This window comes from Gymnodraco acuticeps, unplaced genomic scaffold (assembly GCF_902827175.1).
Source record: "Gymnodraco acuticeps unplaced genomic scaffold, fGymAcu1.1, whole genome shotgun sequence".
NCBI lineage: Eukaryota > Metazoa > Chordata > Actinopteri > Perciformes > Bathydraconidae > Gymnodraco > Gymnodraco acuticeps.
In genome coordinates, this window is record NW_022990191.1 from 121,400 (window position 1) to 135,921 (window position 14,522).

At 40.9% G+C, this 14,522-nt stretch overlaps 1 protein-coding gene across 4 annotated transcripts in view; it reads left to right on the top strand.

The window, feature by feature from the left end:
• Window positions 1-14,522, top strand: part of scai (suppressor of cancer cell invasion) — a 53,061-nt gene that overhangs the window by 26,207 nt on the left and 12,332 nt on the right. For all 4 annotated transcript variants that reach the window (XM_034217896.1, XM_034217898.1, XM_034217895.1 and 1 more), the window contains 8 exons: window positions 6,475-6,576; window positions 7,960-8,061; window positions 8,391-8,469; window positions 9,554-9,653; window positions 9,936-10,017; window positions 10,562-10,634; window positions 12,854-13,027; window positions 13,591-13,691. In XM_034217896.1, coding sequence (XP_034073787.1) covers window positions 6,475-6,576; window positions 7,960-8,061; window positions 8,391-8,469; window positions 9,554-9,653; window positions 9,936-10,017; window positions 10,562-10,634; window positions 12,854-13,027; window positions 13,591-13,691 — 813 coding nt within the window. The remainder of the gene's footprint in view (window positions 1-6,474; window positions 6,577-7,959; window positions 8,062-8,390; window positions 8,470-9,553; window positions 9,654-9,935; window positions 10,018-10,561; window positions 10,635-12,853; window positions 13,028-13,590; window positions 13,692-14,522) is intronic.

Consider the following 14,522-nt stretch of genomic DNA (forward strand, 5'->3'; position numbering starts at 1 on the left):
TCACAAACTAAATCAGGAGACCTTTAACGTTTTACGTCCGATTCGCTCCTTTTTTTCTCGCTGTACACAGATCCAGTTTGGGCATCGGCCTGTCATCAGATTGTATTTGTTGTTGCTGCTGTAGCGGAAGTTTAGCACAATTATTTTTGATTAAATACTCCAAATCTCCACCCTCCATAATTGCACTTGCTTCAGTTGCTTGCTACTTTCTAACGGCGGTGAGAGTGGTGCAGTGACGGTATCTATCTTCTATCGATTAGATTTATAAAAGTATTTAAAATTATAAAAGTAGGGTAGACATGTGGATATTATCCGACTGAACACAATGTGCATTTATCTAACTGGTTCGTTTTCCACTGACCTTATTTTGAGCTATTTTCCAAAATCCTATGGAGAAATCCCATTGCTTTTTTGTCGAGGGAAACCGAGCGCAGCTTACTTCCGGGTTTTAGGAGGCGTCACTGCAACACTAAGTTGATGCGATTTGATTGGATTGTAAAGCAAGGGAAGCCAGCCGCCTCTGGCTTCCCTTGGCATGGCCCTGACTAATCAAAGGTTGGCAGGGGCATGACGTGAGGCATGACGTGAGGCTTGTCTGATTGGTCAATCCCTCCATTTTTTTTCACCAAGGGAAGCCCATTTCGGCTAGCCTCCTCTTGCAACAGAGTGCAATCTACTGTTTCACCATAACATCTAGAGGGGCGCTGTTTCACTCTTTGTAAAATACTCGAGAATGGGGGAGAGACGGGCTGGCAGCAACACACAACAAAGAATTTCCGAAACTAAGCGAAGTGTTTTTATTTATTTATTAAAATTATAACTACAATCCGAAAAAATAGGGGAAGCCTGGCTTCCCTTGGCCTCCAGGAGAAAACGCCACTGGTAGGCTATCGATTTTCATAGATGAGAGTAACATCTACGTGACTTTACGGCCCCGCCCACTTTTGGGGGAAACAACGCTGTCATTTGAACGGCGATCGAGCCTGAAGCCACAGAGCTCTTCTTTTACTGTCCTTTCTTCTTAGAGGAAGTACAGAAACACTGAACTCTTGATTATTTTTAATGTTTGAGGTGCAATAAACCAGGGGTTCCTAACCTTTATTATGCCAAGGACCGGCAGATAAAAAAAAAAAAAAAATCGCGGACCGGTTGTCAATTTTGACAACTGATTTTAATATTTACTCACCAGCAGGTAGCAATAGAGGCTAATTGTATGTAACAGCCTGAACAAATACTAGAACAATAAGCATCCAAAACATATTAACAACGTTTAAAAAATAACCGGTGTCGTTTTTCGGAAAAACGGAAAACCAAAAAAACGAGGTGTGTGTGTGTGTGTGTGTGTGTGTGTGTGTGTGTGTGTGTGTGTGTGTGTGTGTGTGTGTGTGTGTGTGTGTGTGTGTGTGTGTGTGTGTGTGTGTGTGTGTCTGTGTGTGTGTGTGTGTGTGTGTGTGTGTGTGTGTGTGTGTGTGTGTGTGTGTGTGTGTGTGTGTGTGTGTGTGTGTGTGTGTGTGTGTGTGTGTGTGGTGTGTGTGTGTGTGTGTGTGTGTGTGTGTGTGTGTGTGTGTGTGTGTGTGTGTGTGTGTGTGTGTGTGTATATAGTGACGTTCGTATAGTGACGTTCGTGCCGGTGCACTCCGATAGCATTTAGTACATCGAGATTACGATTAAACAAATTTATTTTGGGAACACCCGCATATAGGCTACCTATGGAGTCAAATGCATGGTCAAATGCCGGTGTCGGACAAACACACAGAGCTGGGCAGAGCACACACACACACACACATACACATCATGTGTCTTGGTGACTGGACATCTCCTTCATACAACTAATAAAAGGGGGAGTAATCGGGCAGTTAGATGTGTGTAGAGGTGTGTGTGTGTGGTTAACACGTAGCAGCCTGCAGTCACTCTTAAGCTGTTCTGATGAAGGTAAACACAGTGAAGGCGGTGCGTAAAAAGGCACATCTTTACCCCAACAAGTCCTCCAACTCATACGACCAAATGGGTCGATTGTTCAAGCCCTTATTACGAGCAATGCTCCCGTTGAATGCAAATGTTACAGAGGGTCGTTTATTCACAAATAACCCTCTCTGTAAAATCCTAAATTGTAGGATAGTTTGGCCATTAAAACGCTTTTTGATTAGATTTCTAGCGAGAAGTATATATTGTACTTTTAGAATCCACGTCCAGTCGTTATGTAGGATCTATAGTTTGATAGATATTACGAAGATGATTTGAGGTTTCGTCAGGAGAACGTGTATATGCGGCAAGCTTCCATGTAAAGTTACGGGTTGAAAACAGTATTTCCGGTCTCGACGTTTTCATAATAAAACCAATGATCAAATGATTTAACAGTGATATCTGCAGTACTCATCCACTAAAAAACATCAGTTTATCCTAGTTAATTATACGACATTAATTTGTTTAAATTGTGTACAATGCTTTTGTGTTTTTCCCATAGGTTTTTCTCTTTCGATTCTGAGAGACACATTTCTTTTTTCAGAGGTTTTGATAGGCTAAAATCACGCCGCAATGCACGTCGGGATATGGTGTTTATGTGATATGAAATCGTAAAACATTTTTAAAAAAATAAAATAATACTTTATTCCGAGTGTTCTTGCTTTTCTCTTTGAAAGTCATCACATAACGGCATTGTAATACACGGTTCGGCTGCATTAAATATTACATATCTGCCGTAGATATTTATTTATAGAGCCCTGATGAGAAGACCTTTTGACAAACTGGAAGAGATGCCGCCAAAACTGAATACGTGACGTGGACCATAAATATATCAACAATTAAACAACATCTTCCATTTATTTTCACACAATACGTCTCCTTGCAGTATCAACACTAATTCGGCTGACTTTTATATTTGATCCAATTAGTAGATAGTCTGTATTTACACCATAACAGTGCACAGCTGATATAAAGGGACTTTTTTGTAGTTTTTAAAGATATTACTGATTTTCTGTACTACCTTTCCAACTCCTCATGCAGTTGACTGTTACAGGTTCATGGTACAATGCATAAGCTTCACATCGAGAGACTGAAACTGTATTTTCCTTTACCGTTCTGTTTTAATTTCACAATAAAGTGAATAGTCTTATGTTTGATATTATTATGTTTTAACTACACCACTGGTTTTTTAACCCGCACCGCCTAGTGGTTAAAGCACGTTATTGAATTTAGTTGTTGAATAAGTTATATTTGATGAAAACATTTAAATATTAAGAGTAGCCTACATACAAAATAGGGGTCAATGATAGAAATATAGAATAGAAAATATCAAGAAGATACTGTAGTGATCTCTACAATAAAACTGTTTAGTGCAGGACGTCCAAAGATATTAACAGGAGGATGTGCAAAACAGACAAACCGATAAGGCTGAATTTTACTCGGATGTAACTAAAGTCTGATTTAAGGGTTGTTTATATTTCACATCATTAATCAGAATCTGCAAAGTAACAAAAATAAATGTAGTAGAGTAAAAATACCAGGTTGACCTCTGAATTGTAGTGGAGTAGAACAAAGTAGTACATGCTGCTATAACAAAAACATTTCCCAACTTGGGATCAATAAAGTATCTTATCTTAAGATGATTGATGGCTACTGCCATATTTGCTAAATGTGCATCTGAACCTTGACAAGTGCATGTTTCAGGCTTATCAATGAACAACAGGAGGGGTCACAGACATAAGACCAGCTGTTAAATAAAGCTATTCTGACCTTAGCTGGCATGTGGGTATATTAATGCTGCCCTTTATGGACACAAGCAATTTTCACCCATGTATTAATTATATGCTTTAAATGTGATAACACCAATGTGTTTCGTATCCCCTAAACCTCCAGGGATGTATACAGTTTAATACTGACAACTTCTAATTGTGGGAAATACGAAAACGTCTTTTAAAACTACAATTCCCAGTAGAGACGTGCCATAGAACATGTTGCGAAACACACAATAGCCAGCATGTGTAATTCTGGGGGGGGAGGGCTGGGCTGGACCCGTCCAAGTCCAGTTTTGGATAGTCTGGCGTGATTCCATTCCATTTCAAAGAGCTGTTTGACATTCGGCGTAACCTTGTCACACTGCCACTCCAACATCCAATCACAGAGCTTGAGGACTAATCACGGGGTTTGTAAAGCAAGGTGGATGTTGTAGTCCCAAACGATAGCTGGGGATTCTGGGTAGTGTAGTGTCTTCGGAAACTCTGTAGTGTCTAAACTCCGAAAAAACAATTTGTTTCTCCGAATCGAAGGTTAAAAACACAAAAGCATTGTACACAATTTAAACCAATCAATATTGTGTAATTAACAAGGATAAACTGATGTTTTTAAGTGGATGAGTAATGGAGATATCACTATGTAATCATTTGACAGTGTGGGGAATACTTCCGGTTTTATTATGAAAACTTCAAGACCGGAAATACTGTTTTCACCCATGCTAACTTTACATGGAAGCTGCCCCATATACAGTACACGTTCTCCTGGCGAGACCTCAAATCATCTTCGTATATCTATCAAACTGTAGATCCTACACATCCACTGGACGTAGATTATAAAAGTACAATATACACTTCTCGCTAGAAATCTAATAAAAAAGCATTTTAATGGCCAAACTATTCCACAATTTAGGATTTTCCAGAGAGGGTTATTTGTGAATAAACGACCCTCCGGAGCGTTTGCAATCGACAGGAGCATGTTGTTTCTTACATGACCACTAGAGGTGCTACACTTTAAAACGTGACTCTGGGTCGTATTTAGCTGCTGAACAATTGACCTATATGGTCGTTTTTTGTAGGAGGACAGGCTGCTTTACCCTCTGGTGCTGCACTTCTCAGAGGCGGAGTTACACGTCCCGCTGCCTCCTGATGCTGCAGCCATTTCATGAAGTGAAGGAGGCTTTCCTTCTATAAAACAGCAGATACCGTGAGGTCCCGGACATGAATTCATAGATCAAGGCAGACTGGTTTACTCTCCTATTTTGACAATCCGGTGCTTAAACAAATAGCTCTACACCCCTGGCCGACATGTCCTTACAATGAAGTCCGAGTTTGAAATATGTCTCAAATAATGTATGCACTGCCATTTCCCCACATAAACATAACAGTCTGCAATTAAACGGTTGTCTCCTGTACGCTCCACTTCCTACTTGGCGCACCGGTAACTTTCTCGTGCGCACGAGAGGCTGAGACCATGAGCCGCCGAATCTCTCGGAACATCATAAAAGCCATTTTCAACGGTTTGGTGAAAGATTAACTAGGCTACTGGATGAAATAATATGACTGGTATAGGTGCGGAAATTAAAAATATTATGATAAAATATTTTTAGATATTTATAATTCTGCAAATATTACGATAAATGATAATGACCGGCGGGGCGCCTCCCCCACTGACTTCGTAGTGCACTGATCGATTAGGCTAAGCTAACCTGTAGCTGCTCCCTCCACACTCACAACAACTTCATACAGACATAAATAAAGCAGCTGTATTCGCCACACAGGAAACACACATTTAAAACGGTTTTGCCTCCCGTTTTTGTGTACACAAGCATTCATCAATGGTTCGGAAAGTGGCGCTGTTCCTTAATAATATAAAGGCTTACGTATTTGCGTGCATTTCCTGTTCGGAAAGTGGCGCTGTACTGAGAGTGGAGATGTCCTGAGATTAGCGCCTGCAGGCAGGCTCCATGGACCTGTCAGCTGCAAAATGCGTACATGAAGCGCTACGTCATGAACGCAAGAAATCTACCCTCATGGGGGCGCACTCATGTGATTGGCTTAGAATGGAGGAGACATCTGATTGGCTATAGATAGAAAAAATTACAAGTACGAATCGGCTGACCGTCAGGGGAGTCTCAAAAAACCCACACACGAATGCACAGCGATCCGTGCACAGAAAGCGGTTTGTGTTTGCCGGTGCAGAGGTTTTAAACGGAAAACAAATATGTGAGGATCAAAAACACAAAACTTTTTTCTGTATTTGGATTTTATTTACATGTATATGAAACGGAACACATTTGTGTGTGCATTGAAAAACACAAGTGTGGATCCGGAAATACAAGTGTGAATCCTTCTGTGTGCATGTGTGTATTATGAGACTGTTCTGAGCCCATATTTTCCAGGCCCGCTAATATGACTCCTGACATGCAGTGTTTTTGTCCCCTGATTTACAGCATTGGGACCAACACCGCATTTGAAATTCTTCATTTTTTTTCCTACTTACAAACTACTCTCTGTGTACTAAAACAAACTGCTCCTAGTACTAGGATGGGTTAAATGCAGAGGTCAAATGTCACTGTGTGCTGTGTGCACTGTGCATGTATGTGTGAGAGTTAAAGAGGGTTTCATCCTCTGATTCTAAGCCTGAACTTTTGTTTCATCTGTAAAACCCCAATGCTTAAAATATAATTCTCCACAGTTCTCTGTATTGTAAGGTAATGCCAGTGTTGTTTCCTTATTTCTTCAGGTGAAATTCAGTGAGTTAACCATCGATATGTTCCGCATGCTTCAAGCTTTGGAGAGGGAGCCTGTAAACCTGGCAACACAGACCTCCAAACAGGGAGCGCTGGTGAGTGTCAGGTCTGAAGAGAGTGCTCTTGGGAGGCTGTGTTTCTGGTGAATTATTGTTTAAACAACATAAAGAGAAAAACCATTAGCTAAAGATTCATTCAAGAGTCTTACTTTCTGTTATATTCTCACAGAATATATGGATAAGCCTTTTTTATCAAAAGCCTCTTTGTGATTGGTTCACAAACAATGACATCAGTGTGTGTGAAGTTTGACTTCCTGCCAGACAATAAAGCTGTATGCTGAGGTATTTAATAAACAGAACCAAACGTTGTGTTCCGAACAGAATATCACGACCAAAGAAGCTTCTTGTTAGGTCTCATAAAGGACGCAGTGTGTCCTCAGGGCCCTTCAGCAGTGTGTCCCAGGGCCCTTCAGCAGAGTGTCCCAGGGCCCCTCAGCAGTGTGTCCCAGGGCCCCTCAGCAGAGTGTCCCAGGGCCCCTCAGCAGAGTGTCCCAGGGCCCCTCAGCAGTGTGTCCCAGGGCCCCTCAGCAGAGTGTCACAGGGCCCCTCAGCAGAGTGACCCAGGGCCCCTCAGCAGTGTGTCCCAGGGCCCCTCAGCAGTGTGTCCCAGGGCCCCTCAGCAGAGTGACCCAGGGCCCCTCAGCAGAGTGTCCCAGGGCCCCTCAGCAGAGTGTCACAGGGCCCCTCAGCAGAGTGACCCAGGGCCCCTCAGCAGTGTGTCCCAGGGCCCCTCAGCAGAGTGTCACAGGGCCCCTCAGCAGAGTGACCCAGGGCCCCTCAGCAGTGTGTCCCAGGGCCCCTCAGCAGAGTGACCCAGGGCCCCTCAGCAGTGTGTCCCAGGGCCCCTCAGCAGAGTGTCCCAGGGCCCCTCAGCAGTGTGTCCCAGGGCCCCTCAGCAGTGTGTCCCAGGGCCCCTCAGCAGAGTGACCCAGGGCCCCTCAGCAGAGTGACCCAGGGCCCCTCAGCAGTGTGTCCCAGGGCCCCTCAGCAGAGTGGCCCTGGGACACTCCCTTTGTAGCCCCATGTCTATCTGCATTCTGAGGATACATCCCTCCCTTATAACTTTGGCCAATGTTTTTTCTCCTCTTTTATATAATTCTATTTTTACTGAATGAGTGGGGGTTTGAATACACTACATTTTAAAATGTCACTTCCTCCCCCAAAAAAACAACAACTAACAAATACATTAATAGATTAAATACATTAATTTACAAAAGAACAAAGTTGATGAAAAATGGTTGAAATCAAATAATATAGCATCCCCACTTATAATCAACTGTGGCCAATGGTGTCTGACTGATTACGGATTATAAACGTGAAGAACACGCCATTTCCTCCAGAAGACTAACTATCCTGCCGAGCATACAGAAATGTTGGAATGAAATTTGAACAGTAATTTTTGAAAACCTTTTCCCACAGGAACCAAATGAGAAGCCAGCTAAAAGGGAAAACCCTCACAAGTATCTGCTGTACAAGCCCACGTTCAGCCAGCTTTATACCTTCCTGTCTGCCTCTTTTAAGGTCAGTGTTTGCTCTTCATAACCTTCTGGGTTAAATACTACTCAAGTTAATGGTCTGTGTTAAAACTTACAATATCGCCACGATCTGTCACGTATATTCACCACATGATACGGTATATATGCAGGTTATTATTTAGTTTTATTGAACGTTTTTTTTCAGCTGGGGGGAGATTCTCATAGTTGGTAACAATATTTAGTTAGATTTTCTCCTGCCCATTATTCTTTTATTTTAATATAACAATTTCATGTCAGCAGTGAAAGTACATTTAGCCCTTCCATCTAAAGTATACTTAGCGACATTATCTTTTCTCTCTTTGCCCTCATGTTTAGGAATTGCCTGCCAACAGCGCTCTGCTCGTCTACCTGTCAGCGACCGGAGTGTTCCCCACCGGACATTCAGATTATGAAGGTAACTAAATGAACACAACTCATAATCTTACTTATGTGTTCTGAAATGTATAAATACAAATGTATATTTTAAACATAATGTTAAATGATATATCATTCACATTGGCAACTCAACAGGCAAAGGTTGTCTGAATGGGTGCGTTGTGTTATTCTTGGCACAGCATTCAGCCTCTTAGCTGCGTCCATAGCAGACAGGCTACATCTGAAAATATTAGTTTCATGTTTTGCTCTTTCCGACCTTATCAAACACAAACACAATTCACTTTCTAATAATGTAAAATGCAAAGTTGCTGCAAAAATGTAGGAGGGGTCGTTCCTCCCTCTTGTAATTATTATTTAATAAAGACTGCAATTGCAAAAGAAGTCACTGATGATAAGAGATTTCAAAAATAAATGATGAAGCCAATAATGTCATGTATTCCATACATAAAGTCAGGAAGCTGTACTTGGATCTGACCGTCATGTAAAGCAAAGCTGGTTCTCCTGATTGACTTTGATACCACTTAATGGTCAGGTAGTTTAACAGAAGTTTACAAAACGTTACATTGTTGTACCTTAAAGCTGGGGTTTAATTACCTCTCGTCATATTGTACCTCAATTGATCTGGGAGAAAGCTTCAATTCTACATCTTTCTGCTCTTTTTAGTCTTTAGACAAGCTTACACTCAACAGGGCATTTGACCAATCACGGGTCATTGCAGAAAGAGGGCAATCCTATTGGATGTTGTACAAATGCAGATGTGCAGCATGTCCCTTCATATGGGGAGAAATAGTTAATGATTGTTTTGACTTTGGCTTACTGTAACTGAAGGCTCACAGTTACAGTAAGAACGGTTCATCTATCATCAACATTTTCTCTCCATGTCTGAAACACTTTCCTGATATCGTAGCGCTAAATCCTGTAATCACAGAATGTTATCTCCCAAAAGTCTGCCCAGAAAACAGGAGGGTTATTCTCATAAAACTGCCTCTAAACTGCATAACTGTGACGCCCATTCGAATGCATCAACGTCTTTAAAAAGCCATCACTGAGTAGAAAGCTATGTCTTAGCATGTGTTTCATGTCTTATTCAACGTGTCCTGCAGGACCATATGACTTTGGAGGAGTTCTCACAAACACAAATCGAGATGTGGTGAACGGAGAGACGGTGCAGAAGAGGAATCAGGCCCAGAAAGAAATGCACTGGTGATTATTGATTTGTTTTATAGATCTATTCTAATTTTTAAAGATGTTGATTTAGAAACATTTTAGAAAGCTGAAAAGTTGAATATGTGTTAAGAGAAGAATGCTGCTTTAGACCTAACCCAAGAATACATTGTGTTTGATGTTGGGACTAAGTCTAAATCCGATCTGCTTCAGTCAGATGTGTGCTGCCCACACTCTGTGTTAATAATAGTGTTAATGATATAATATAACCATATGTAGCCAGCAGAAGCTTCCTGACATGTACCTGTTGTGATGTTGCAGCCTTCATCCAGGAGACTTATTCCCTTTCACGCGGAAACCACTTTTTGTAATTGTGGATTCTACAAACAGCAAATCCTACAAGGTGCGTAAACATGTTCCGACAGCTTTTCTCACTCACCTGAGACACATGTTTAGATTCAGTGTGACTTATCATTTCCCATTGATATCATCATCTTATAACCTACTTGCACTTATAATCTACTGTACCCCATAAAACCTCCTGACCTTTATCATGTGTTTAAGTTCTCTTCAGTATCAGAGTAATCCAGTGAAGTGGTCTTTACATCCAAGTGTACCCTACAAACAGGATTTGCTTATAAATCATTGAGCATACTTTCAATGGTATCAATTTGTCAAGTATGAACAAATGTAGGCAAAGAAAACCACGGGGATAAGTTGAAGCCCACAGCTAACCAACTGAATATGTGCATTATTGCACTCCCTGTTCACTTCCACCGAAGCCTCCAAATAATGTGAATAATCACATTATTTGATGATTCTCTGAATGTTTATATTATTGGGTTGGGGGATTAAAAACCCTATTGTGTATATGAATGAATGATCTGACCGTAAATGTATATTCTTATAATTAATCTGACTTTGTTGTCTTTTGTTTGTCCTTATAGCATTTCACTAATCTGTTTGGCCAGCCTCTGGTGTGCCTACTATCTCCTACTGTATATCCCAAGAGTGTGCAAGGTGTGTGTCACTCTACATCAACACTTCACTAAATGATAGAGCTGATGATATATGTGATATACTCTTACTGTCAACAAATCACATGAACAGACCAGTGTCTGTGAGGGGGGGGGGTACCTGTATTACCATTCTACTTTGTATGCCAGAAGAACATTCAGTACATCCAAAATAAAGCATTCAATGCACAGGATATCCTTATGCATCTGATCACATGTTGCAGTATGCAAGCCAGGCAATGCTTTTCTGATTCACCATCCAATCAGGAATGCGTCTATACAGTATGAGCAAGAGGGTCGAGATTCCAGACAAAAACAAATACATTAGTTAGTTACATGACATGACATGTCACCTGTTAGATGCTTTTATCCAAAGCGACTCAAATACTCAATACTGTGGGCAATCCCCACAGGAGCACTTTGGGGTGAAGTGTCTCAGGGACACAACGACATGCTGACTGCACTGGGGTTTGAACCTGTGCCCCCCTGACCCCAACACCAAGGCTCTACCCACTGAGCCACACGCCTCCCAGTTACATAACTTAGTTATCAAACCTTATCTAGACAGGTGAAAATGTGTTAAATGTAGACTATTTTCAGCAACTGATTAATCCTGCTTTGGTGATTGAGTGAAAACAACTACAGTGTGTGCGTGTTCATGGTGGTCGACAAAGGTACAAATACACAATATAAACCAGGCATTTGATATAAGTTAACAAAAAGCTGACAGTTTGACATCCTTGTAATGAAATACACACCTTGATAAAGAAATCAGCCCTGATGTGCTAACATACGCCTTGGTTTTCCATTTGCAGTGTGCTCTTATTTTTACGATGTATTCACATTGTTAGGTGGACTTGTATGTGTAATTGCTTTCACTTAAATGGGCAAGCACGTATAAATAATTTGGAAAATAATTGATTGCTATTTTCTTATTCATTTTTATATTGTTAACCCATATTTATTCTATTTTGCACCGATAATACTGTTATTACACCATTAACACCAATATATTACACAATTAGTACACCAGTATTGCACTATTATTACACCCACTTTACACCTTTGTTTTTACACCCATATTACACTCTTTTTACACCATTACTACACCCATATTACATTACATTGCATTTAGCTGACGCTTTTATCCAAAGCGACTTACAATAAGTACATTCGACCAGGAAGACACAACCTTGAAGAAAACAGAATCATATAAGTACATCAGGTTTCATAGAGCCAAACATTTCAAGTGCTACTCAACTGGCTTTAGGTAATCCAGTCCTTTATTGGTATAAAAGTGCTTCGTTAATCGTTCTAACGCTCGAAGTGGAGTCGAGCGTTAGACATATGGCACTCGTATAACATCAACATTACACCTTTTTTATACCCATATTATACTGTTATTGCCCCAATTTTACATCCATAGTACGATTACGGTACACCCATGTTTCACATTGACACAGAATTATATCCCACAGAATACAGAAACCATTTAAAGGTTGCCTATTATGCAAAATGCACTTTTTGATGTATTTTATACATAAAGATGTGTCCCCGGTGTGTAGGAGACTCACAAAGTGTCAGAAAATACAACCCTCTCTCTTTTCCTCCGTACCCACATCTCTAAAAACGTGGGTACAACGGAGCTGATGCAGAGTTGCTGAGAACTTGACATCATTACTCAAATGTGGGCTGGCTTTACGTTGAACTCCTGGCAACGTCCCGCCCACGTCCCAACCTATCGTCTCCGTATACAGACGCTAGCTGAATCCCCTCCCTCAGCTGTGTGTCTGTGTATTCAGCAGGATGTCTACGGGAAGGACTTAAAGTAAAGTTGTTATATAAATAATACAAACAATGGCTCTGTTCTGGCGGTAAACACTGAATAAAGAACATGTCAAGCTATGTGCAGTATCAGAAACAATACGCAACCTGTGTTGAAGTAATATGGTCTGTGTTTACATTAGCAAGCATCGCTAACACTCAGAGCTAACGCTGTACTGGAGAGAGTATACGTGTAAAGAAGCCGGATATAAAAGGTACTCCCTCAACTTGTGGTAAACCTGTGAGAAAGAAAGTGTTTGAGCTCCATACTGTTTCAGAAATAATGCTTGATGTGGTTTGGAACATAATATGGCGTTTAATCACGGCTGAGTTTCTGTGTGAACGATAGAGAGAATATGTGTGTGATGTACTGTTTTCATATGTGTGTGCCCTGTTCAGATCAGTGTCAGCGGGGCAGTCTGTTCACTCTGTTCCTGTACAGCCCGCTGCTGGCCTTCTCCTCGGTGTGCGGCCTGAGCAGTGTGCACCGCGGCCTCTGGGAGAGGGCGCAGGAATTTCTGCATAAAATCTACCATGACATCGGGCAAATGATAACTCGATCACGGACTATAGGTAGCACATCTCTCATTCATTTTCTTGACATACTAACTGACATTAAATAAAAGAGTCGACCAGGAAAATGTTTTAATTGAATAGCTTGTTTTTCTAGTGAAACATGAGTTAGTGAACATATAATACATAGTATTTGCAATATAGTATTTGTCATATTTTATTTTATATGACAATACTCCATTTCTTACATATTTATTTTGTGTGTCAATATTGTCTTTATTTTTATTTTGTTTCAATAGTCTTTAAAAAAGTTAAAATAGCTTCTATATTAGTACAATTATTTTGCTCCTTTCTTCCAAAAACCAACATGTTCTTCTTTCTGTGTCTTTGTATGCACCATTTACACCAAATCAAATTCCTCGTATGCGTAAACCTACTTGGTGATAAAACCGATTCTGATCCCGATTCTTGACCAGCCGTGTCCCCGGGTCCAGGGACTGTGTTTGCTCTTCATTTCCCATTGCTCTCTCCCCTTTTGACTTTTTCATCCCTCTGTCAACTAATCCATGTATCAATAACTAGCCCGAGCACTAACTGAGCTACATCTCTCACTGTCTCCACAGATCAAGCCTTTTTGCAATTCTTTGGTGACGAGTTCCTCCGGCTGCTCCTGATCCGCTTTGTGTTCTGCTCCGCTGCTCTGAGGCTGCATAAACTCTTCCGGGTGAGTCTCTGTGCTGTGCATCTCCTCGGGAAGTTTCATTGTTTGTTTGAATGCCAAAGGCTGTCCCTCTTCGGAAAAATACCAACACACTATACATTTAACCCACACTGATGCACTCGTCAGACTGTTCAGAGCAAAGTGCATCTCACAGAGCATCATGGCATTTGGAGAACCCTCATTGCAACTTTGTTTGGTTTTAAACATTATTAAACACAATACATTGTATTTTCACTTATAAACGATAATAAAGGAGTGTATGTTAAAGAACATGGTATATTTTGAGTAGAAGTACTGAGTGTAGGGATACTCTGTTACAGTAAAAGTCCTGCATTCAAAATGTTACTCAAGTAAAAGTATAAAAGTGTTGGCATCAAAACAAAGTAAAAGTACCAAAAGTAAAAGTAGTCATTGTGCAGATAGAATAATAGAATAATATATATGATATGTTTTATAATGATTGATCATGAAAGTGTTCTCAGAGCTGGTAAAGGTGCAGCTAGTTTGAATGACTTTGTATACAGCAGGGTAGCTGGTGGATTTACAGATGTAGCACCTCATTTCAGACAGTTTGAAATGCGAGGCGGGGTCTGCCCTCGCTCAAAGGAAAACCTCCAGCGTGACTTGAGACCGCCCCCTTGATAAATACATTTAATTATAATGAAGCCAGCTGCAATGGATCATTGATCCACCAGGGGGTGCAGTGGGGTTCCACACTGGAGCTCATGTGAAATAAACTCTGATACAGTATGGTAGATTTATGTCTGGTAGGCTACTACTGTATAGCGGATCTTTGTTAAGATCCATATGTCACGGATAGGATCATATTCTCTG